Source organism: Hemitrygon akajei, chromosome 11 (genome assembly GCF_048418815.1).
Source record: "Hemitrygon akajei chromosome 11, sHemAka1.3, whole genome shotgun sequence".
In the NCBI taxonomy this organism is placed as follows: Eukaryota; Metazoa; Chordata; class Chondrichthyes; order Myliobatiformes; family Dasyatidae; genus Hemitrygon; species Hemitrygon akajei.
In genome coordinates this window covers 109,547,404-109,574,435 of record NC_133134.1, presented here as the reverse complement: position 1 = coordinate 109,574,435, position 27,032 = coordinate 109,547,404, and the positions used below count along the sequence as shown (strand labels likewise).

Sequence of the window (27,032 nt, the reverse complement as noted above, 5' to 3'; positions counted from 1 at the left end):
TTAATGGAAATAGTTCACTCTTATTAAAATTCAATTTATAACCAGAAAAGTTACTAAATTGAGCGAGCAAAGAAGAAATAGCAGGAATAGATCTTTCAGGGTCAGATATATATAATAACAAGTCATCCACATATAATGATACCTTATACGTTGTCTCCCCACGGGTAATACCAAAAATATTGGGTGATTCACGAATAGCTATAGCCAAGGGTTCTAAAGCAATGTCAAATAATAAAGGACTTAAAGGACAACCTTGCCTTGTACCACGAAATAGCTGAAAAAAAGGGGATCTTTGATTATTGGTAAAAACTGAAGCTAAGGGTTTATGGTATATTAATTTAATCCATGAAATAAATTTTGAACTAAAATTAAAATGTTGCATTGTATTAAATAAATATGGCCATTCGACTCTATCAAATGCTTTTTCGGCATCTAAAGAAATGACACATTCTGGTATTTTAGATGAAGAGGTATAAATAATATTAATTAATTTTCTAATATTAAAAGATGAATAGCGATTTTTAATAAATCCAGTCTGATCTTCAGAAATAATTCGAGGTAATATATTTTCTAATCTAATAGCCAAAATTTTACTAAAAATCTTAAAATCCGTATTCAACAAGGATATAGGCCGATAGGATGCGCATTCAGTAGGGTCTTTATCTTTTTTAAGAATTAAAGAAATAAAAGCTTCATAAAAAGATTGTGGTAGTTTACCTATACTTAATGCATCTTTAAAAATTTTACAAAGCCAAGGAGAAAGTATGGAAGAAAAAGATTTGAAAAATTCTGTAGAAAAACCATCTGGACCAGAAGCTTTACCCGAATTCATTGAAAAAATGGCCTTTTCTATTTCAGACTCCGTAATAGGTGTGTCCAAAAATACACTATCCTCAACAGTTACTTTTGGAATATTCAATTTCCTTAAAAATTCATTTATTATAGAAGAGTCCTTAGTACATTCTGATTGATATAAGGAATTATAAAAATCTTGAAAGGCTTTATTTATCTCTTTGTGATTGATCGTCAAAGTACCATCTTGTTTACGAATCCTAGTAATCTGTCGTTTATCCGAAACAATTTTCAATTGGTTAGCTAGTAATTTACCAGACTTATCTCCATATACATAGAATTGGGCTTTTGATTTAATTAACTGACTTTCAATCGAGGAGGATAATAGTAAGCTATGCTCCATTTGAAGTTCCACTCTTTCTTTATAAAGTTCTTTGCTAGGGGTCATTGAATAAATCTTGTCAATTGCTTTGATTTTATCAACTAGTGTTAATATTTTAGAATTAGTTCGTTTCCTAACTCCAGCAGAATATGAAATAATCTGTCCACGAATATATGCCTTAAAAGTATCCCACAAAGTTCCACTAGAGATCTCTGCTGTAAAATTTGTTGAGAAAAACAAATCAATTTGCTGTTTAATAAAGTTGACAAAGTCAGGATACTGCAATAAAACAGGATTAAACCTCCAACCTTTAGTATTAATATATGAATCCGTTGTCTTAATAGATAACTTCAAAGGTGCATGATCAGATATGGTAATAGAGTCATATTTACAATACATAACATCTGTAATTAAATGGTGATCAATGAAAAAGTAATCAATTCTTGAGTAATTATGGTAAACATGGGAAAAGTATGAAAATTCTTTGTCGTTAGGGTGTAAAAAAACGCCAAATTTCACAAATAGCTGAATCAATCATAAAAGAGTTAATGAGAGAAGCCGATTTATTCGGAAGAGTTTGGGTGGGCTTGGATCTATCCATCAAAGGGTTTAAACAACAGTTAAAATCCCCACCCATTATCAATCTGTATTGATTCAAATTAGGAAAGGATGTAAATAAACATTTAAAAAATTCAGGACTATCAGTATTTGGAGCATAAACATTAACTAAAACAACTTTTTGATTAAAAAGTAGACCAGTAATAAGCAAAAATCTACCTTGCGGATCCGAAATTGTTTCATGATGTATAAAAGAAGTTGATGAATCTATAAAAATAGAAACACCTCTTACTTTGGCTTGCGAATTTGAGTGATACTGTTGGTCCTTCCAAAACCTAAACAACCGTTGACTATCCACCTTCCTTACATGAGTCTCTTGTACAAAAATAACATTAGCATTCATTCTATGGAATACTTTGAATGTTTTTTTCCGTTTGATTGGATGATTTAAACCATTAGTATTCCAAGAAACAAAGTTAATAGTCCTATCCATATTGACAATATTTATTACAATTAACACATAAGTTTGAAAAAAAAGTGAACTCATGAACCCGGAAGAAAGAAGTAAGTTCAAGGAGAAACCGGAAGTCACGGCACTGCGACCATTTTTGTAGTTTCATATAAGCCCATGAAATAAAACTAAGCAGAAAGCAGGCAAAAAGAAAAGAAAAAAGAAAAATCCCCCTCCCTCCACCCTCAGAATCCCAGGAAAAAAGCCAAAAAGAGGCAAGCAAACAATCTAATACTAAAATTACCCCCATGTCTCAAGATGGCAACTCAGACATAACAAAGTTAAAAAAAAATACAAACAACCCACATTATAAGAAAGGGTTGGTATAACAAAAGTTAAAATATAAAATTAGTATTATAAATGTATATAAACAAAAGGGTTAAAAAAGAATTAAAACGATAAAACCCATAAATGACTAATACTGAATTGGTATTTTAAATGAAAGTTTAGAACTTTCAAACACATCAAAACAGATATGACGTTCCAAGCGCTAAAGTCTGTCGGGAAGAAGAAACGACATTTTATTTTTTTTTAAATCTTAATATTTAAATGTTAAGAGTATAAAAAAGCATATATCAGCTTAAAAAGAAAAGCAAAAAGGAGAAAAAAAACCCCTAATAAGTTATTTTCAACGCTAATAGATTAGTAATATGGAAAAATAATAAAGTCAAAATAAACAGAGCAAAAAAAAAGCTTTAACCGTATATAAGAAATACACGTAAGCCATACCCAAAAAAAAACCCAAACATCATTCTGTAACAGATCCAAATCTATAGGCTAAATTACATTAGTCAGCCCGATAGAATGTCATTGTTCCAGAAAACTTTGAGCATCCGCTGGAGATTTAAACAGCCGAAAAGTTCCGTCGTCAAGAGTGACTCTCAAGTGTGCTGGAAATAACAGCGCTTGCTTGCAGCCTTTCTGGTGAAATTTCGACATAACCGATCTAAAAGCCATTCTAGCCCTTAAAACTTCAGGGCTATAGTCTTCTAGAATGCGAAATTTAAACTCTTGATAGCAAATCATACCCTTTTTTCGAGCCGCCCGAATCAAACGTTCTTTGGTATGAGGGTAATGGATCCGAAGAATTACATGTCGTGGTTTCAAACTTGAATCAGACCGAAAACGGGAAACACGGTGTGCCCGATCGATTACCGGGGGAGAGTCCAGTACCTCTGGACCCAAGACATCCGTTAGACATTTAGAGAAGAAAACGGTAAGATCACCGCTCTCAAATTTTTCCGGAATCCCAATTAATCGAAGATTTTGTCTTCGAGAGCGATTTTCCAAATCAGTAATTTTAACTTTATAACGATCCATCTGTTGAGAAGTCGAAGTTTGCTCTTCTTGTATTTTTTCAATTATACGATCTTTCTTGCGAGCGGCTTCTTCAAGAACCAAAATACTTGCTTGTTGTTTTTGTGATTCCAATGAAAGGGTCTGGAGCTTTTCTTCAGCTAATTTCAAACGTTCGTCAAACCGAAAAAACTTTACGGTTATTTTTCTCTCCAGTTCTTCAAATTTGTCTTCTATAAGCTTCACAATTGTTTCTAAAGTTATCAGTTCTTTCGTCTGTTTCGATTCTTTTGCTCTAGACATTTCAGCAAGTTGAGAATAATTCAAATAGTTATAAAGAAAAATTCTGTATGTTTAGCCCCCTTTAGAATAAGTATAAGAAGATCCCTTAAGGGGTGTTTGTGGGTTAAAAAGACGTAAAAGGTTTGGAGCAAAGCCTAGAAGCGGTTTACTCCATGAGCGCCATCTTGAGACTCCCATCGAGCTTTCTCCGCCAGTCAATAAGATCATGGCTGATCTGTCCGTAAACTTGGCTCCATCGACCTGCCTTTTCCCCATAAACCTTAATTCCCCTACTATGTAAAAATCTATCTATCTGTATCTTAAATATATTTAATGGAGAGCTTCAACTGCTTCCCTGGGCAGATAATTCCACGGATCCACCACTCTCTGGGAAAAACAGTTTCTCCTTATCTCTGTCCTAAATCTTCTCCCCTGAATCCTTAGTCTATCATGGTGTAGGATGGAGATGCAGGAGGATTGTATGCCCATGGTAAAGATGGAATCAGTGACTGTTGCAGTTCCTGCATTCATTCCTACATGCTAGCTATTGTTTTTCCACTATCATGCCTTTTAATTAAGCTCTGAAGTCTATTATAGCCAACTTATCCCCATAGCCAACTTTTATCCTTTCCTTGTATTAGGACTCTGGCTCCCAATTGAACTAGTCCATTTTCCGTCTTAATGAAGTACTCATGTTGTGAGTATCCTTTCCTAACACACCTTGGTTTAAAGAAAACAAACAGATAAAGGAACTCAGCTGCTTGTGCAGCATTTGTGGAAGGAAGGGAATTGCTGACATTTTGGTTTAATGTTTAAGATATTGAATGGTTCATTTCTAATAGGATACACATCTGTGACAACCATTTTTTTCTGTAGCTTTGCCGTTTTTCACTGCTTTTAATAAATAAGGTTAATATTAATGAATCCTGAGAGTCAAGGTTGCAGTACTGAAAAAGATGCTTACAAACAATAGCATTTATCATCAATTCCTAGTTGTCCTCTTAGGTTTCTCAATTTTTAAAAGACTCGTCAATATTTTTATACGGTGCTTTTAGTCAATTTCCTCCAATCATTTTGCTTATATGTGAACCCTTCCAAAATGAATTAATAATTGTACTTCAGATAGCATCCAGCCTTGTACTGTCACAGCTAATGCCAAGCCTCATGCACTCTGGAAGCTGATAAGCAAGCCTGGTCGATTTCCCATCTGTCTGTCCCAAATCAATTTTTGTAACCAGGGCTACTGGACCTAAATGTTGCAGCCTGTCAAATTATGATGAGAGTGGGGAAGTCCGTCTGAAACACCTTTGCTATATTTATTTCAACTACTTGTTAAGCTAGTGAAATAATAGCAAATGTAAATAGAGTGCATTTCAAAGGCATAAAGGTGCCTAGCTTCTTGTATTTTTTTCTGTAGATGTATGCCATCCTACCTCTGTAATTTCCTGCAACTCTGTAGAATTCTCAACAACCTGAGCCATAATTTCTGTCATTCACTTCCTAAGCCTCTGAACCAATTTGTTGGTCTTCTGTTAAAATGTCTTTTTATGTGGCTTGTTTTGTTTAATAATGCTTCTGGGCTTTTTTCCTGTGTTAAAGGCTTTGCACAAATGCAAATTATTGCCTAATTGTTATAATATTAATTTCACAGTCATACTTCTTTAACTTCTCACATCACAGTAGCTTATGACCTTATTTTTTGTAAATCAGCAACACTTTGGAGAGACTATCAAGATTTTTGAGTTAACAAGCCATCTGGTTAAAAAAAATCAAAATAACTATGGATGCTGGAAAGATAAAATTAAGATTTGCTGGAGGCATTCAACGGATTAGATCACATCTATGGGATCAGTTAAAGTTTAAGATCATTTTAATGCTTCAAAGTTCAAAGTACTTTTATTATCAAAGTATATTTATTATCATAGTATGTATACTATATACAACCTTGGAGGCTGTCACAAAAAAGGAAACACAACATAACCCATTTTTAAAAAAACCCATCCACTAAAGATGATCAAACACCCAATATGTAAAAAAAGAACAAGTTGTGCAAACAATAAAAAAGTAAACAAATAACACACAGAACATTAACCATAGAGTCCCCAAACATGTGTCCACAACTTCGGAGCTAGTTCAGTGATGAGGCGAGTGAAGCAGGTGCAAGAGCCCGATGGCTACGCCACAGAAGCAGTTCAGCGCTGTACTGATGGTTGCAGGCCACAGCTGCAGAATCAAATTGTGTGAATTAGGGGAAAAAAGTAGACAAAAACACATGGAACATGAACTAAACACGAGGAAATCTGCAGATGCTGGAAATTCAAACAACACACACAAAATGCTGGTGGAACACAGCAGGCCAGGCAGCATCTATAGGGAGAAGCACTGGACCTGATGAAGGGTCTCGGCCCGAAACGTCGACAGTGCTTCTGTCGACAGTATTTGTTTGGAACATGAACTACGTTGTCACTGAGGCAAGTGAACCCCATGCAAGAGCCCGATGGTTGCAGGGCAACAATTGCTCCTGAACCTGGCAGCATGGGGCCCAAGACTTGTGCATCTCTGACCCAATGACTGCAACGAAAAGCGAGGGAGACCGCTCAAATGCAGGCAGTTGGTGCTGAACACCTATTTGTTTTGTGCTCTTATCCTCAACTATTTTAATCTTGCTTGACATTTCAAACTCATCATAGCTCAAGAGGGGCGTCAAGGGACTTCTGGTGAGGCATGAGGCAAAATGGCAGTACAGCACTGAGTGCTGCCGTATAACCCTCCTTTAGTGTTCTCGTGCAGGGTGTAGAAACTCTGAACTAACACCAAGTTAAACCGAAGTCAATGAGGACAGGATCGCAGTAAGATTAACCGTTTACTGTTCACTCTTCCACATTAATGTATGGTGAAAACTGTTGATAAAACAATACAAAATTGTTTCTTGGCATCACATTTACATCATAAATACTTGTAAAAATAAAACTACAACAAACTATATTAAATTAAAGTCTCATTAAAGTACAACATACAATCAGAATCTACCTATGCCATCAACAGCTTTAAATACGCTTCAACACAAACTTTCCAGCAATGCTTTCAATAGCACAAGAAAATAAACCTCATCAACAGTCATTTCTTTTAACAGAAACAGCGTTAAAATTTTTACTTCAACATATTGACTGTCGTATGAACTTACGGCATTGCTTCTAAGATGTTTCTTAGTGTGTAGAAATGGAACTTTTCTCACACTGATCCTGCACACGCAAGCCCCCGCCTTCCCGTTTCTCCAAACTGGTATTTACCCACAAGACGCGGCAAAACCGGGTGTGATGTCATCGCATGCTGCGAAACATCACAGATAATGAATATACCCTCAACAACTGCAACGTAGTTATCAACCTTAACTTTAACTAGAAAATAATTACAAATGAATTACTAAAGTGAGAATGTAATAAAGCTAAATAAATGCTTTAAGGGCAACACACCTCCTTTATCGTGTTCTTTAGGGCTTATATATGGTCTTAATACAAGTTTGAGTTTACATGACCTCAAAAAAAAGATCCAAACTCAACCAAGAAACAAGACACCAGCAGACGACACCAAGCTAGCGATTCATCCGAGGAAATAGCTATGCTAATTAAGCAAACAATGGCAATGGAGATGGAATTGCTGCAAGAAAGAGTAACCTGCTTGCTAAAGAAGTTGCTGGAAAAGGCTCTCGATCCGATACAGAAGCATATGGCAGAGAATGGCGATATTCTCTGGTCATTAAAGGAGCAAGCAGACATTCATGCTAAAAAATTTAGCAGTCTTCAACAAAATAGAAAACATTCAGGTTAGCTTACGCAAGAATGAGAAAGATACTAGCTCCTGTCTCGCTGAGGTGACTAATATATGGAAGAAGTTAAACAACTTGGAGGATAGATCCAGGAGAAACAATGTACGGCTGGTCAACTTATAGGCGCTGAGGGCGATGATTCGAGAGGCTACCTGCAAGAGATGCTGCCTAATTGGATTCCAGTGCTCAAGAACTCACACAGCATTCCATTGGAGATTGATAGAGCACATAGGATCTTTTCCAACAACACCTCAAGACCGCGGACCATGATCTTTAGGCTTCTACGGTACACTGACCGGCAGGCTATCCTGGAGGGCACGAGGAAAGCCAAACCTACTCTCCCTGATGGCACCCAGCTGCAGTTCTTCGCCAATTACAGCCCCGACACGATGCAGGAATGGTAGGGATACAAGGAGATTTGCACTGAGCTTCGACAGAAGGGGATCGACTCGTTCCTCATATACCTGGCAGTATTGAGAGTGAATATCAAGGGCATGTAGATGTCATTTAACTCGGCAGAGGAAGCGAAAGAAGCCCCGAGATCATTGGTGCTGGGAGATATGGAAGAAGACCCTGGGCAAAGTCCACACGCCCCTCAGGAGGAGATGGAACTGCATTAAGAGCTCAGACCAGCCTGTACGCACAATCTGACAGGCACGGGCAAGTTAACGTCCTAGGTGTGAAGTTTTCTGGTTATTCTTTTATTGGAAAGTCATTCCATGCACTTTTGTATTTAGTTGGTTAAGGGGCCAGTTTGTTTCTGAGTATTGCAGGTCAGAATTTTAAGGCAATGGTTCAGTTAACTTGTTAGTACAAGGATAACATGGTAATGTGATACAGGTCCACCTAGAATATACTTTTTATCTTTTACTTTCTAAGGTGATGTTCAACACACCCAAATGTCATACTTCATCAAGAATGAAGCTGAGAACAGCAGTTTGTTCTGAATAACTTTAGTTGTACATGTTCATTTCGGGTTATGTCTCCAGCAGACTTGTTTACGTTCCTGGGCGCCAGATAAGACGTCACTGGCGTCATAGCTAAGCGACGGTCTAGTAAAGCAACAGTCTCTTGCAAGAGACTGTTGGGGTCTTGATTATGTGTTATACTATATTTGAGACGGGAATGGTTTTAATTATATAGGTTAACAGGTTTGACCAGGTTTTTTTTCTTGTCTCTTTGATATGATTGTCTGAGAACTGTTTTGCCTTTCTAATTTGTTGGTGCTAGAGGGGGGGGGGGGGGCGGTTAATGTTCAGTGTCTGACATTGCTAAGTGACACTCACAGATGTTACAAAGGGTTGAATGGGAGGGGTGATGGGAAGGGGGTAACTCAGGGCTCCACCACTAACTTACAACAGATCCAGGGGAAGATGTGCCACACAGATAAATTAAAAAATTTTACTATCGTATCATTTAATGTTAGAGGATTAAACTCTCCCTGCAGGCGTTCAAAGGGTTTAGATTTCTTACACAGAAAGAAAATATCTCTCGGATAGATTAATTCTTATATCCTCTGGTTTGCTGCCTTTGGTACACTCAATAGAATTTTTGCCCAGACATCTATCTGATCACAACCCAGTTATATCTACTTTTAATTATGGCAAAATCAAAAATAAGGCTACTAGGTGGAGGTTTAACGCCACCCTTCTAAAAAACGACAAATTTCTAACACAACTGAGAACAAAATTGACGGAATTTATTAGTTTAAATAAAAATAGTGTCTCGGATGTGACAGTGGTTTGGGCCTTCATCAAGGGTTTCTTATGAAATAACACCACATGGTTCAGTTCCCACCTACATAAAAACCGGCTTCAAAAGATTTCCACCCTAGAAGAACAATGTAAGGTTTTGGAGAATGATCTCAAAAGGAAATACAACATAACAAAAGAAAACGAACTCAAAACAAAACAAGTGGAATTAAATGATTTATTAAGAAGCAGGGCAGAATATATGATCCATATAGCCAAACATAAGTACAGTCGGCCCTCCTTATCCGTGAATTCTGCATGCACGAATTCAACCAACCGCGAATCGTGAAAACCTGGAAGTGCTCTTCCCGCACTTGTTGTTCGAGCATGTGCAGACTTTTTTTCTTGTCATTATTCCCTGAACAATGCAGTATAACAGCCATTTTACATTGCATTTACATTGTATTAGGTATTATAAGTAATCTAGAGATGATTTAAAGTATACGGGAGGATGTGCGTGGGTTATCGTGGATCGGGATCGAAAAAAATCAGAAGTTCTCTTACTAAGTAAGTTGGAACAGGTACATCTGGTATTATTTAGCGTCAGTTAGTCAAACGTTTGTCTTAGTATATAGTATATATTTTACCTTCCTATGCAAATAAAACACTTAAGAACGTATGTTTCAGCGCTGGGCTCGGGAACGGAAGTTCCCCGGACTCGTGACAGACCACTCCTGAGTGCTCTCTCCACCACGCCGGGTTGATGTGGAGGATCAAAAACCCAAAACCCAATAATTAACCCACTGTGTTGCTTAGTAATAATTGTAGTTTTCATCGAGGCAGAGCCTTTCTCACTTTATCCTTTAAAATTGTTCCAATCGTTGACCGACGTAGCCTAATGCTTTTCCAGTGACTGATGGCTTTTCACCTCTTTCCAATCGCTTTATTATTTTCACTTTATTTTCAATCGTGTTCGTGATTATTTTTGCTAACAGAAACACTGCGGATTCAGATCTCTGCCACCGGGTCCTAATGTCGACTGCACTGAGACAGGCTAAATAAGATCTGGGGTTCTGCTGGGTCCTAAGGTCCAGAGCATTGAGACAGGTTGAATAAGGGACTTGAGCATCCACGAATTTTGGTATCCGCGGGAGGTCCCGGAACCAATCCCCCGCGGATAAGGAGGGCCAACTGTATTATGCAGAAGGAAGCAGACTGAGCCATCTTTTGGCACTAACGCTCAAAAAACAGGAAGCTAAAAGGTCTATACCAGCGATTAGATGAGCCAAATGTGGAGTAGTATCTTCAACAGAGGAAATAAATGAGACATTCAAGAATTACTTTAAAGAACTGTATACAAGTGTCTCAGTTCCTTCTGAGAATGACCACCAATTTTTTTTTCAGTTGATTAGACCTCCCTACATTGTCTTTAGAGGACACCAAAACTCTAGACTCTCATAATACACTGGATGAGCTACTCAAAGCAGTCAAAGCTACAAATAAGGGCTGTACGCCAGCTATAGATGACATACCTGTGGAACTTTACCTAGCACTTTGGGATATTCTTGGACCAGTATGGTTAGAAACATTAAATTATGCTATTGGAAATGGCGCTTTCCATAGAGATCTAAACACAGTCCTGATCACAGTTATACCCAAGCTTGGTAAGGATCCCTTGGAGTGTGCCAATCACCGTCCAATCTCCTTGATAAATGCTGACCTCAGGATATTTTCCAAAGTCTTAGCCAGTAGAGTCAAGACAGTAGTTGGGAAAATAATTAGCCCAGATCAAACGGGCTTTATCAGGGGATGTCTCGCATCTTATAATATTTGCCGGCTCTTACACATACCGAGTGCAATACAAAATCCTGCCTGCCTGTGACCTGCTATTTCTAGATGCTGAAAAAGCGTTCGATCGCCTTGAATGGCTATATCTTTGGAGAGTTCTGGAAGAATTTAAGTTCGGCGATAAATTTATCAATATGGTTCAAACACTGCATGCTAATCCTTCAGCCTGAGTATGTGTGGGAGGAGGTTTCTCAGAGTTATTTGACATAGGATGGGGCACACGACAAGGAGACCCTTTGTCTCCTTTAATTTTTACTATATCTATTGAACTGCTTGCACATTTAATTAGAAACTCTTCTCAGGTCTCTCCTATTACAATAGGTATATCATCAAATTCGATATCACTTTACGCGGATGACACATTAGTTTATATGGCAAATGTTCAACAAATTCTCCCCTATGTTTTAAAAAAACAGAAGCATTTTGGATTTCTTTCAGGATACAAAGTTAATATTGTCAAAATCAACACTGATGCTGATTAATACAGATAAAAGTAAGGTGTCTCTCCCTCCCCAGATTAATGTAACAAATGAAGTCCTCCACTTGGGTATTAAACTTCTCTATTGTCTGTGGCTAAAACAAATTACTCTTTAATTTTGAAAAAATGTAAGATATTAGTAGATGGAGACACCTGCCAGCATTAGTCCCAGCCCATATATCAGTCATTAAAATGAATATCTTACCCTGCATTAATTTTATCAGCTCAATGATCCCACTTCCTCCTCCAGCAGGATATTGGCAAAAAACTGGACTCCTTACTACGATGCTATGTTTGGAACGGTAAACGACCCAGTAGTTTACCCAGTGGTTAGCTGTACAATTCGAAAGGCGGATGGGGGATTGGCATGTTCAAATTTTAAACTGTCACTGGGCATTTGTATTAAAAAGTCTTAGCTATTGGATGGAGGAGGATAAAGTTTCGTCATGGAAAAATATAGAACAAGAGCTAATAGCACCAATAAGGTTGAAGGACTTTCTCCTTATAGGTATGTCTACCAAAAAATGTGATTTGTATTACGGTCCAATTTTAACCCATATGCTACAAGTGTTTAGAGCAGCAGAAAAGTTCCTAAAATTTAAAAGCATGTGGTGCAAATCATTATGGAACAATAAACATTTTCTATGTGGGGGGGAACCATTCAGTAACAGGACTTGGGAGGATAAAGGTATTACTATTCAAGATATTTATGGGGCAAGTACTATCCTTAGCTTACAAGAACTGGTATCTCGATGTAATATTGATAAGCACTGTCTTCTACTTTAGAGTAAAATCAGCTTGTAAAGCCTATGGGGTTCTTTGGGGGGGGGGGGGTCAGATTTAAAGGACCATCCCATTTTAAGTTGGATACAGAGTGCCCCAAGACAGATAGTGTCATATATCTATGATAAATTAAACTCACAGAAGTATATGCCCACATCAGGAATGAAAGCCTGGGATAGGGACATATCTGATTTGGGACAAGACTTAGACTGGGATGCAATTTGGGATAATGCTGCTGGTGCTTTGAAGAACCCAAATCATCGATATATATACACGTGAAATTTTGTCATAGAGCATATTTAACACTGAGAATTAGACATCAAATGGGACTGGTTCCTGACCCATATTGCTCATTTTGTTCCCATGGAACTGTTGCCTCTTTTATACATGTTGCATGGGAATGTCCAGGGGTTTTTGGTTTGTGGGGGAATGTTATCAGTACTCTTACAGAACTAATGGGGGTACAATTACCAATGGACCCCTCTGTACATCAACTAAATGATGACTCCCACCTTTCCCTTACGGAAAAAACACGCAAAATCTGGTTGGCAGGCCATAAGAAACTGCAGCTAAGAAGATTGTAGTCCAGTGTTGGAAACCTCATGATATTTCAAGTACTCACTGGCTTCGGAGCATTTTGGACATTTCTTACCTGGAATTATCATCAGCAAGAGTAAATGATGCATGACCAAACACAATCTTAATGTGGACAAATTTGATATCTAAGTTAAAAGATCTTCTGTTAAAATAGGAATGCTCTGTCTGTGTACGCACTACTGTTCGGTTGGTAGAGGGGAGAGGGGCGGAGAGGGTGGTGGGGATGAGGGTTGAGGGATGGCTGGGTTAAACAGTCAAAATGTAATTGGCAACTGGTTCTATTGAATGTAATTTGTTGGTGTTGCAATAAAAATTAGTGATAAAAAATCATCAAAGCTCTATTTACATATTGGTGTCTCAAGCCATTCTTACAGAATTGCAATGCTTCAATATACATCCTGCAAGATAGATATAGTTTTCAATAAATTATCTGTAGCTAATTTTGTAAAAGAATTGAGTGGGAGTGAGAATGAGAGAATAGGTCTTCTAAGGATTTGGAAAATTTCAAGTAATGTTAATGAAAATTGCTGTTGCTATTGTGATGTCAGGCTGTGGATCTTGCTCTGCTCCTGGAAGAAGGCTGGTTTGGTTTGATTTTGTATTGATTTTTTGTATTTTAATCCGGTTTTTGTTCACAGGAATGGAGAATGATGACAATACTGTTCAGTATGCTATTGGACGCTCAGATACAGTGGCTCCTGGTACAGGCATTGATATGGAATTTGATGCTGATGTTCAGACCATGTCCCCGGAGGCTGCTGAGTATGAGACATGCTATGTGACATCACACAAAGGACCATGTCGAGTTGCCACCTACAGCCGAGATGGACAGCTGATTGCTACAGGTTCTGCTGATGCATCCATCAAGATTCTGGATACAGAGAGGATGCTAGCAAAGAGTGCCATGCCTATTGAGGTACAGGGTTAGAGTAGATATCTATTTTGCACAGGTTCAAATGTTGTTAAGTACATCTTTTTGTTTTAGAGAAATTCTTCATCCAAGAAGCCATTATTCTTGGACAAAGAGTAGCCTGTGTAACATTCTTTAATTATGAATGTATAATGAAGTCAGTATAAGATATGGATCTTATAGAGTCAAAGAATATTAACCACATAACCTATTGATCTGCACTTGTTGGGCAAAAAAGTACCTTCCTGCACTTCAGTGATGATGGTTTCTGCTAGTATTACCCTTTCAGGCAGTGAATTTCAAACTCTTATTTTACCTAGCTGGGGAAAAGCCCTGATTCTTCTATCATTTCGTTCAATTTTTTTAAAAACCACTTCAGCTAGGGGAAATTGGTCCTTCATGTTTCACGTATCTCTTATAATTTTATTTACCTTTGTTGAGTCTCCAATTAGCCTCCTTTCTCACCTTGACCAAAGAAATAAGTAAAACTAAAGCATACTCCAAATCATCCAAATAAACTCTTATGAATTGTAAATGAAAGATTTATACAAGGACCCACTTTCTGAGTGCCAAGTTGTGAAAGAATGTTTTGTGACAGAACTAGGGGTATATTCTAGTATAATGATTATGGTGTATTCAAGGTCAGGGCCAACTGGAAGAGTGGCAGGAAAAAATTCCTGGCTTTTAAAAAAAAGCACATCTTTGCCTGTAAAGGTTTTGCAAATCATCACTTAAAAGATACTGTGAAGATCTGGAAGAAGGTCTTGTGGTCAGATGAGACTAAAGTGGATTTTTTTTTTACCTTAACATTAAGTAGTATGTGTGGTCTAAATCTAATACCGTGTATCAGCCAGGTAACATCATCCCTACTGTAAAGTATGGTGGAGATAGCATCGTGCAATGGTTTTTTTTTTCAGCAGCAGGGACTGGAAATCTGATCAGGATTGATGGGAAGATGAATTCTGTAAAATACTGAGAGATCCTGGATAAAAACTTGCTAGTCTTGCCAGACAGCTTAAACTGGTGAGGAAGTTTGTCTTTTAGCAGGACAACAACGCAAACTACACTGCCAGAGCAACCATGGAGTGGCTTCAAATGAAGAAAATTTGTCCTTGAGTGGCCCAGTCAGAATCCTGACCTTAACCCAATCGACATCTCTGGCATGATCTCAAGATTGCTGTCCACTGCCTTTCCCCAACTAACCTGGCACAGCTTGAGCAATTTTGCAATGAGGGATGGGCAAATCTTGCTCCATTAAGTTGTGCAAAGCTATGAGACTTAACAAAAAAAAACAACTGGTTGTAATAGCTGTGAGAGGTGGTTCTACTAAATTCTGAGCAAAGGGGGATGAATACTTTTGAACTGCTGACGATTTAGTTTTTGAATTTTTAGTTTTTCATGCTTTACAATTTTCCCTGTTTTTTGGGGGGAGGGGAAGAAAAGGAGTATGCAATTCACAAATAAATTTTCAGTTAAATTGATCAAAATCCCTGGTTGTAGTACTCATTTATGTGAACCAAGGGTTGGAGGATGAATACTTTCATAAGGCACTGTATCAGCTATTAGATGTCTCACAAACATTTTTTTTTGACAGATTCTTCCGTTAAAATCTTCTGCCTTAGTCATACAGGCTCAATGTACTTTAACAAATAAACACTTCTCAGGCTTCTGGCTGGGTATAGGTATCAGTTATAATCAACATTTTGATGACAGACTCTGCTACTTGAAGATTGCAGCATTGTCATCAAAACGTTGGTTATAATCTATACCTACACCCGGCTGAAAGCCCGAGAGAAATTTATTTGTCATAAACACCGGGAAAGAACCTTTCTCAATGTACTTTGTCAAACTGGCATAATATCTATTGCTAAGTGAAGTTTTTAGGTGGTGTCAATTAATGCATGTTATTCCTTAATTATAGTGTTACAATCTGCAACATCTTTGCTAAACTACTGATAGCAATTTTGAAGTTTACTAATTTAAGTATATATTCATAAGCTTGTGTCAGTCAAAGTGTAATAAAGGTGAACAATGCTATTTGTTACTCCAGCAAATTCAAACCAATCTCAGGATGTAAAAAATGATGGCTTGCTCTTACTGATTATTCTTAAGGATGTTCTTTATGCATTTACAGTAACTTAACTGGAAAATATTAAGTAAGCTTGAATCATTTTGATTCAAGAGCTACAAGATCTAGGGTTGACTTTACTTAATTAAAGTTTGAGCAAAAGGTGAAAAAAATCCACATTTGATCTCAGTATCAGAGTGAAAAGTGTTTTGGCATTTCATTCCTATTTAATATTCAGTAAACCTAAACAGAGGTGGTAGTACATACATCAAATTTGAATGAGAGCAAGATCAGATTCAGCTATGTAAATTCTTATAACCAATTAGTTAAAACAATATACCAGCAAGCACTAGCCCCTTTCTTATAAGAAGTAAACTTAACAAGAGTAAAAATCAGTAGGCTAAAATATTTATCTTAAGGTGTACTGACACCCAAGCCAGAAGAAATACAGAATGGTTTTGTTCTTTTATCAGTTGTTTCAAATCCTAATTGAACTTGAAAATTAGATCTGTTGAATGATTTCACAATGGGGATAACTTTCTGACACTCAGATTTTTTATTTAAAGAGTATATGCATTCTAGCATTGGTCTCGATGCATTCTGTAGTTCTAGTTAAAATTAGAAATGTTAAAGGTGATACTGTGTTTAGGAGTACATCTCTTCTTAAAGCAATAAAATCTTTGGTATCAGAAGCATTTAGAGTTGTTATTTTATTGTGAAACTTTGTGTACTGCACTTTATAAGCAGGAAGGGGGCACTCTGACTCAAGGATAGTGTGTGCAGAACAATTTTGTCCTGAAGTGCAGTAATTAATTTTCATTAAGTGTGATAGATTCATTTATTATTCCAGATGGTCCCAAAAAATTCTTGTTAATCAATGTTATTTCAGTCTTCAATTCATTATTATTTTTGTCTTCAGAATCAATTTTATTATCACTGACATGTGTCATTAAATTTGTTTTGGGGTAGCAGTACCGTGAAATACTTAAAAAGACTATAAGCTACAATAAGAAATATATACAGTAACTTACAATCAAAAAAGTTGTCAGGTTTCCCTTTGTTTATTCGAGACACTATGCCACTTATTGGGTTAGGAGACTGTTGCTAAACAGATTCTAACTAGCAAGCGAAAATCTGCAGAAGTCAAGATAGCACATGCAAAATGATGGAGGAACTCAGTAGGCCAGGCAGCACTTATGGAAAAGAGTAAACAGTCAACGTTTCAGGCAGAGACCATTTATCGGCGCTGGAAAAAAGATTTGAGAAGTCACGGTAAGAAGGTGGGGGAAGGAAAGGAAGAAGTAAAAGGTAGTAGGTGATAGGTGAAACTGGGAAGGGGGTGAAGTAAAGAGCTGGGAAGTCAATTGGTGAATGAGATAAAGGGCTGGAGAAGGGGAATCTGATAGGAGAGGACAGAAAGCTATGGAAGAGAAGGAGCACCAGAAGGAGGTGTTGGGCAGGTAAGGAGATACAGTGAGGGGGAAATGGGAATGGAGAAGGAGAGGGAACGCAATTACTGGAAGTTTGAGAATTTGACGTTCATGCCATCAGGTTGCAAGTTACCCAGGTGGAATATATGTTGTTGCTCCTCCAATCTGAGTGTGACTTCATTGTGGCAGTAGAGGAGGCCATAGGCTGACATGTTTGGATGGGAAGTAGAATTCACTTGGGTGGCCACCAGGAGACCCTGCTCTTTTTGGTGGATGGAGCTTAGGTGCTCGTGAAAGTTCCCTCCCAATCTATGTTGGTTCTCATTGATCTACAGGAAGCCACGCTGGGAGCGCTGGGTATAGTAAATGACCCCCAAAAGACTTACAGGTGAAGTGTTGCCTCACCTGGAAGAACTGTTTGGGGCCCTGAACGGTAATGAGGAAGGAGGTGTAGGAGCCGGTGTGGCACTTGTTCCACTTGCAAGGATAAGCACCAGGAAGGAGATCAGTGGGGAGGGATGAACAGACAAGGGATTCACATAGGAAGTGATCCCTGTGGAAGGCAGGTGGGGGGAGGGGAGGGAAAGATGTGCTAGGTGGTGGGTTCCCATTGGAGATGGTGGAAGTTATGGAGAATTATGAGCTGCATGTGGAGGCTAGCAGGGTGGTAGGTGAGGACAAGAGGAGCCCTGTTCCTAATAGGGTGGCAGGTTAGATGGGGTGACGGCAGATGTGCGAGAAATAGAAGAGATGTGTGTGGGAGCAGTGTTGATATTTGAGGAAGGAAAGCTCCTTTGTTTGAAGAAGGAGGATATCTCATTAGTTCTGGAATGAAAAGCCTCATTCTGAGAGCAGGTGCGGTAGAGATGGAAGAATTGAGAGAAGAGGATGGTGGGGTGGGAAGAGGTATGTATTGTCCAGGTAGCTGTGAGAATCAGTGGGTTTATAAAAGGTATCAGTGGATAAACTGTCTCCAGAGATAGTGAGAGAGATTGAGAAAGGGGAGGGAGGTGTTAGAAATAGATCAGGTAAACTTGAGAGCCGGGTGGAAGTTGGAGGCATAGTTGATGAAGTCATCAAGCTTGGCATGGGTGCAGGAAGCAGCACCAATACAGTTGTCGAAGTAGCATGGGAAAAGTTGGGGGAATGATACCAGAATAGGCTTGGAACATAGACTGTTCCATGTAGCCGACAAAAGGCAGGTATAGCTGGGACCCATGCGAGTGCCCATCATTTGTTTGAAAGAAGTGGGAGGAGTTAAAGGAGGAATTATTGAGAGATTCTAACTAGTTTTTGTCACATGCAATTCTGTGCTGTTTTGACGCTGTACCATGCTTAGAGCGACCAACTTTTAAATAGCATCAGTTGTGTTCAAATCGCAATGATTTTTTTCACTGACAGTTAGCAAGAAGTAAGCAGTAAGACAATTCAGAACTGGTTTGCTCACTGTGTTTTCAAGTTTTCATGCTTGGAGATGCCTGAAATGGCTGGGAGTGAAAATGAAACAATTTCACTACTTCAACAAATTTGGACCTACGAAGAATTTGAAAGTATGAGGAATGATAACATCTTGAATGTTACAATGAAAATTAGGATTTGGAGGATGTAATTATTAAAAGCATTTTATGAAGCCAGTCCATTATCTGCAGTAGGTGTCTGCACTGATTTTGTTCATTTACAATCAATCAAAAGAAAACATAGTGTATACTGGATGAATTCCTCCGTCAATAACTATTAAGAACTAATACACAGTTTTACGGTACTGTAGTAGTATTAGTAGTGTTCTAATTTTTTCTGTATTTCATTTAGATACATAATTTGTTGCTCAGTTTGTCTTTTTTACACTTTTTTAAACTATTTCCAAGTAACTGGCTAATTAGGACAGCTGCTTAATTGGGCCAAAATGCACTGGTCCCAATGTGTTCCAATTAACCAGAATACAAGTATATGTGCACTCCCTCCCTCTCATAATTAATTTGGTCTGATATTCTCTTTCAATATTTTTTAATATTATATAAATTGCATGAATACAAATACAAAATTCATAAGGATACAAGTAATACAAATTACATTACATTTAAATCACAGTAATATGATCACAGTATTCCATATTCCAAATCAATCATGTAGGAAAAAAAGATTGAATTATGAAATGAAATGAATTGTATTTTATTAAAAAAATCTACCCCCACTACCAAAATGAGCTGGTTGGTGAAAAAAACCCATATAATATTATATTAATAAAGGCTCAGATCCATACTTTAATAACAGTTCAAAGGTTATGAAAATAACTCAGAGGGTCCCCATAACATTAGAAAATCATGTTTAGAATCAGAAATTGAACAACAAATCTTCTCTAGATCAAGGCACAACATAATTTCAGATAGCCATTGAACATGAGTGGGTGGGGCAGCCTCCTTCCACTTGAGCAAGATCACCCTCCTGGCCATAGGAGACATAAAGGCCAATACCCGCAAATTAGATGGCTTCAGTTTTGTAATACTATCCTCAACAATACCAAACATGGCAGTCAAGGGATTGGGCTTAAAACTAACATTGAAAAGTACAGTAAAAGTTTAAAATACATCTTTCCAAAATTTTTCAAGGTTTGGACATATCCAAAACATATGAATTAGTGTGGCCACTCCATTAGTGCATCTGTCACAGTAAGGGGAAATATCTGCGTAGAAACAAGAGAGCTTGTCTTTAGACATATGAACACTATGTACCACTTTGAATTGTAATAAAGAATGATGAGCACATAATGATGAAGAATTTATCAATTTAAAAATACTCTTCCAGCTCTCTTCAGATACGAAAATCTGTAAATCCTTTTCCCAGTCTCCTTTAATTTTATCTAAAGAGGCCTTTTTCAGTCCCAACAGCAGACCATAAATGTAAGATATTGAACCGTTGTCAAAGGGTTTCAGATTAAAAATTGTATCTGTTATATTCTTATCTGGACTTGTAGGAAATGTATGTAGTTGGGATCTTAAAATATCTCTAATCTGTAAGTATCAAAAAAAGTGAGTATTGGAAAGGTTAAATTTTGTTGAAAGTTGCGCAAAAGAGAAGAGATTCCCTCCATCAAACAAATCCTGAAATAATTTAATACCCAATCTATCCCATTCTTTAAAAGATAGGTCAAATAAAGATGGTTTTAAAAAACAATTAGAAAAGATGGGACTCGAGAGGGATAATCTCAATAAACCAAAATGTTTTCTAAACTGTAACCAAATCCTCAAAGTATGTTTGACCACCACATTGTCAGTTACCGGTAGTTTATTTAAAGATAAAGGAAGTGAGGATCCAAGTAAAGAAATAATGGAAAATTGCATAACAGAGTTGACTTACAAAGAAACCCATATAGGGCAATTCTCATGGCAAATGTAATATAACCAGAATGTAATATTTCATATGTTAACTGCCCAATAATATAATCTAAAATTGGGTAAGACAAAGCCTCCATTCTGTTTGGTTTTTTGAAGGTGAGCTTTATTTATTCAAGGTTTTTTTATTCTTCTGTATATAGGAAGAAAGAATTGAATCCAAAGAGTCAAAAAAAGATTTAGGAATAAAAACAGGCACAGCTTAAAAAAGTTATATAAATTTAGCTAAGATATTCATTTTAATAGAATTAATTTGGCTGATCAGTAATAAAGAGAGAGGCGACCAATTAGAAAGTTTTTTTAACATAATTCATTAAAGTTAAAAATTTTTTCCTTAAATAAATCTTTATAATTTTTGATAATTGTTACTCCTAAATATGTAAATTGTTTTCTTAAAATTTTAAAAGGAAGGTTAATATCAGTTGGTATTAAATTGTTTCAAGGAAATAGTTCACTCTTAAGTAAATATAATTTATATCCTGAGAACTGATTAAAATTAGTCAGTAGACGGAACACAAATGGTAGAGGTTGTAACATTAGATATAAAAAGCAATAAGTCATCAGCATAGAGCGACGCTTTATGGCTATTACCTCTCCTTAAAATACCAGTAATCTCTTTAGACTCTCAAAAAGCAATTGCTAAGGGTTCTAATGCCAAATCAAAAGCAGAGGGCTCAAAGGACAACTGTGTCTAGTTCCACGTTGGAGTTTAAAGGGCTTAGAATTCTGAAGATTACTTAGAACCCGAGTGGAGGGAAATTAGTAAAGTAATTTAATCCAGTGAATAAAATTAAGTCCAAAATTAAATTTTTCTAAGGATGTATAAAGATAATTCCATTCAACTCTGTCAAAGGCCTTCTCTGCATCCAAAGACATCACACATTCCGATATTTCCTTAGATGGAGCATGCATAACATTTAACAAATGCCGTATATTAAAATGGGAATATCAATTTTTGATAAATGCTGCCTGAACATCCGAAACTATAGAAGATACAATTTTATCAAGTCAATGAACCAATACTTTAGATAAAATTTTAGTATCATAACTGAGTAAAGAGATAGGTCTATATGAAGAGCATTCAGTAGGATTCTTATTCTTCTTGAGAATAAGCGAAATGGAAGCTTCGTAAAAAGACTACGGTAATCTTCCTACCTTGAAGGAATCTGTAAGGGTTGAACATAAGTGTGGTATAAGCAAGGAGGAAAAAGCCTTAAAACTCTCTGGAGAATCCATCGGGTCTTGGGGATTTCCCAGAATGCAATTCTTGAATAGCCTGAGCAATTTCCTCCTGGGAAATGGGTAGATCTAATTGCCTACGATCATCTATCGAAAGTTTAGGAATATTTAATTGATCTAAAAAATTATTCATTGCAGTATTATCATTAACAGAGTCAGAACTATACAATTTGGAATAAAATTCCCCGAAAGTGTCATTAATTTCAAAGTGATCAGTTGTCATATCCCCATTGATTTTACGTATTTCTTTAATTTGCCGCTTGGCTATAAATGGCTTCAGTTGATTGGCTAGTAGCTTACCAGTTTAATTTCTGTGAATATAAAATTGACTTCTATCTTTTAATAGCTGGCTTTCAATTGGATATGTTAAAAGGAGATAATATTTAGTTTTGGTTTCAATACGTCTCTTATATGTTTCAGGATCAGGTACCGAAGCATAGTGATGATCCAGTTGTTTTAACTGATTAGCTAGTTTGTTTCTCTCTTTGTTAGCTTTTTTAATGATATTTGCTGTATAAGAAATAATTTGACCCCGGGTATATGCTTTAAAAGTATCCCATGTAATAAGACTAGACATCTCTTCCAACGTGTTTTCTTCAAAAAAAGAGTAATTTGATTCTTCATAAATTTTAAAAAGTCTTCATCGGATAGCAGAGTTAAATCGCCAAATCTACTTACAGGGATAGGACCAGGAAGATTTAGAGATAGAAGTACAGGCATGATGGACATGAGAGAAAAAAGAATACTCCGTCTGTCGGATGAAGAAAACGCCAAGCATCAACTATACTACATTTAGTTAGAAAGGATTGGATAAACAAAGCTGATTTATTGAGTGTGGCTGGTTTGACAGATAAGCGATCTAATACTGGATCTAACCAGCAGTTAAAATCTCCCATTATAAGAGAGTAAGTACACAAATTTGGCAAATATGAAAATAGGCGTTCAAAAAATCCTGGATCGTCTATGTTGGGGGCATATAACATTAGCAAAATCAATCAAATTATTGTCTAAAATCTCTGATACAATAACAAATCGACCATTAGGACCGGAAACAACTTTATGCTGAACAAAGGATTCTGTATTATCTACAAAAATCGAAACGCCACGTGATTTAGCATTAAGCAAAGATTGGAATTGCATACCCTTCCATTGAGTAAAAAAACATAAACTATCACAGCTGTGTATGTCCGTTTCTTGTAAGAAAATAATGGATGCTTTTAATTTTTTAATTTTAGCAAACGCTTTGTTCTGTTTAATGGGGTAATTCAGCCCTTTCATGTTCAAACTAAATAAGTTAATATTTCAAACCATTTTAAATACAAATCATCATGTAATTAAAAGATCTGACCATAAGTTATTAAAACTAGAAAGCGAATTGTAAGGTAAAGTAGTCAAATAGGCAATCATATAATCAACCCAACACAGCTCCCAGAAAGAAATAGACCCTAGCCCCTCCCCCACCCAAAGCAAGAAGGCTGACCAATAGACAGTCAGTGAGCTAACAACGAAGTTCCCTCCCCAAAAAATCCTGTTGACAGAAACTCCGGTCCTTCGAGGTTAATTATGTCCCTACCAAGACACAACATAAAAAGAAAAATATCTCAGTATTCAAAAATATAAAGGGGTCAATTTAAACAAATTCAAAGAAAACTATATTAAAATAAAGCCTCAAAAAGGGATATAATAAAAAAGTATCAAAAAAAACAAAAGACAGTATATTAACAGTCAAAACGTAAGCTTATTGAAACCTTATTTCAAATTCATATTAACAGAAGAAAAAATTGATCAAATATGTGTGTCTTCAACCGACTTTATTCTTCTTTGCAATCCGTTCTTCAAAACAATACTCAGTCGGGTGGGAAACTGAAGGGATGGTTTAAATCCTTTATTGTAAAGTTCCGACTTCTTTATATTTCATACGTTCAGCCATAACTTCAGGCGAATAGTCTTCCACAAATTTGACCTTGTAACCATGGAAATCGGTTATTCTTAGTCGATGCGTATGGTGAATTAAAAGGTCCTTAATATGAAATTCATGAAAACTTAGAATGACTGACCTGTGTCTTGCTGCTGACGACAAAGGCTTCGAAGTCAGTGAGCAATATGCTCGATCGAGCTTCGGCCCAGAAGTGAATAAAACAGGCAATAACTGTTTCAGAAAGTTTTCAAAGAACTTGGTAGGGTCAACATCTTCAATTGATTCTTCAAGACCCAGAATTTGCAAGTTGTTTCTCCTGTTTCTATTTTCTAGACTGATAATCCTTTTCATCATTTTTTCATTGGATAAGGATAACTCTTTGTAGAGTTTAATTGTATCTTCAACATCCTCTTCAAGGGTCACCAACTTTATTTTCCTGAATTTGGATCTCATGCTCAGTTAAAGTTTGTTGGATTGTTTCCAATTTCTGCCGTTTAAGGAAGTCACTGATTGAATCAAAAGTGACTGGGGATTCATCTTCTCTTTCTCTTTCTTTTGCAAAATCTTTTGTTCTTTTCCCAGCCATAGTAGAACAGTATCAAAGTATTATAATAAGGTTTAAAAAAAACTGGTAGGAGACAATAAAGTAAACCTGGGTCTTAGCACTCAGATATGCAGCTGGATCTTCAACTTCCTCACAGACAGGACCCAGGCTGTAAAATAGGGGATAAGCTCTCTTCTGCAATCACTCTGAGCACCGGTGCCCCACAAGGCTGTGTACTCAGCCCCCGCTGTACTCACTGTACACCCATGGCCCGTTCCCTAAAACCCTCAGTAATTTTTATAGATGCATTGTAGAAAGCATTCTTCTAAGGTGCATCACAACCTAGTATGGAAGTTGTCCTGTCCAAGAGACCGGAAGAAGCTGCAGAAGAACGTGAACCTTTTCCTAGATGGCAGCGTGACGCAGCTTGCAGCGGCCACTCCGGAGCTGATTATCTGTTATTTGTGAAGTGGGGTGCCGTGCGCAATCATAATTGATTGAAAACAGACGTGGGAGCACGGAGGAACATCGGGAAATCTCCAGGAAGACCACCTTCGTTGCTGCTGCTGCTGTGAGGTCCGGGACTCTGCTGGGAAGAACAGGCCCCCGATCCTCGGGGTCGCGTTGCCGATGGCCGTTGGCAGGGCCGTCTTAGTACGCTTGGCAGAGGATGGTGTTCGGAGAAGCTGTGGCGGAGGGGATGGTCGTCGGCTCGGAGATTTGACGGACTCGGAGTCTGCTGCGGTCAGGTTGCTTTCGGTGTGTGCTGCGTCTGCAAGGCTGAGTCGGGCGACGCCATGGAAGTCCATAGCGGGAGTATTCCCTTCTGCCGCCGGCGTGGGATGGCGAGTCTGTCGGGACCCTGGGGACTTATGGAAACTGTGTGGTGATTTCTTTTGAACTTATAGTCCTTTAACATCTTTGGACTATTTTTACTGTGCCCATGGTCTGTTTTTTTTTAATCAATTATGCTATTGTTTGCACTGTTGTAACTATAAGTTGTAACTATGTGGTTTTTTGCAGGTCTTGTAGCTTTAGTTTTTGGTCTTGTTTGTCCGGTGGATTTGGAGCTCCTTTCCGGGGAACACGCTAAGACGGTAGTGCGATATTAATATGCAGCAGCCTCTCCGGACTCTGGATTGGGGATTGCCAAACGTTATGTGGATTTTCTGGTGTAGTCTGTTTTGTCATATGCTTTTGTGATATCATTCTGGAGGAACGTTGTCTCATTTTTTAAACTGCATTGCATTTGTGGTTTCTAAATGACAATAAACTGAATCTGAATCTGAACATAGCCCAGCACATCACATAAACCAATCCTCCATCCTTGGACTCACTTTACACTGCACTCTGTCAGAGCAGTGCTGCCAGGATAATCAAGGACACGACCCACCCAGCCAACACAGTTTTCGTCCTTCTTCCCTCTGGGAGAAGGTTCAGGAGCTTGAAGATTCGTACGGCCAGATTTGGGAACAGCTTCTTTCCAACTGTGATAAGACTGCTGAACGGATCCTGACCCGGATCTGAGCCGTCTTTTCCAAATATCTGGACCTCAGTTTCTTTTTGCTCTACTTTACTTTTCCTTTTCTATTTTCTAATTATGATTGATTATTTAATTTTTTAAATTATATTTACTTTGATTTGTATTCCAGGGAGCATGAAGTGCAGAATCAAATATCACTGTGATGATTGTATGCTCTAGTATCAATTGTTTGGTGACAATAAAGTAAAGTAAGTAAAGTAAATAGGGTAGGAGCAATCTAAAATGATGTTACTCTGTCGGCTGCCAACAGGGCCCAGTCGGTCTGATATTCTGAATGAGTTTTTGAAGGCTTCTTTTTAATTTAGCTGTGAGAAGTTATTGCCTGTAGTTTGGTGCATAGATACTGGATTACACAATTTCATATGATGCATTACTGCATGCAGACTATACAGGAATAGACAACAGCAAAACATGTTATTTAATTACATGAGAAAATTTTGTAATGTAATATTTTACTTGTTTTAATCAGGTGATGATGAATGAGACAGCACAGCAAAACATGGAGAATCATCCTGTAATTCGCACGCTTTATGATCATGTGGATGAGGTTACGTGCCTTGCTTTCCACCCTACAGAACAGATATTAGCATCGGGGTCAAAGGATTACACACTGAAACTTTTTGATTATTCCAAACCTTCTGCCAAAAGAGCATTCAAGTATCTTCAGGTAAGAGAAGTTCATTGTTGCCTCTATTGTGATTTGGATTCAAGTCCCACAATGAGAAAAGACTTTGCACTAAGTCTTGTTTTTTATTAAACTAAGGTTTGTTTTTAAATGGATATAAAAGACATTTAAAAATATATGGTGTGGTATTCCCAGGTTTCCAGCTAAATTTCTTTCTCTATTATCAAAGTGAAATTATTTGCTACTTAATTATTTTCTGTTCATGGGGCCTTGCTGCTTTTGGTGATTGATAGCAATGAATTTCAATATAACTCTTGCTTTT

At 37.4% G+C, this 27,032-nt stretch overlaps 1 protein-coding gene across 2 annotated transcripts in view; it reads left to right on the top strand.

Annotated features, from left to right (window-relative positions):
* The window catches only part of cstf1 (cleavage stimulation factor, 3' pre-RNA, subunit 1), a 73,037-nt gene that overhangs the window by 21,437 nt on the left and 24,568 nt on the right, over positions 1-27,032 (top strand). For both annotated transcript variants that reach the window (XM_073061467.1, XM_073061468.1), the window contains exons 3-4: positions 13,683-13,960; positions 26,555-26,752. In XM_073061467.1, coding sequence (XP_072917568.1) covers positions 13,683-13,960; positions 26,555-26,752 — 476 coding nt within the window. The remainder of the gene's footprint in view (positions 1-13,682; positions 13,961-26,554; positions 26,753-27,032) is intronic.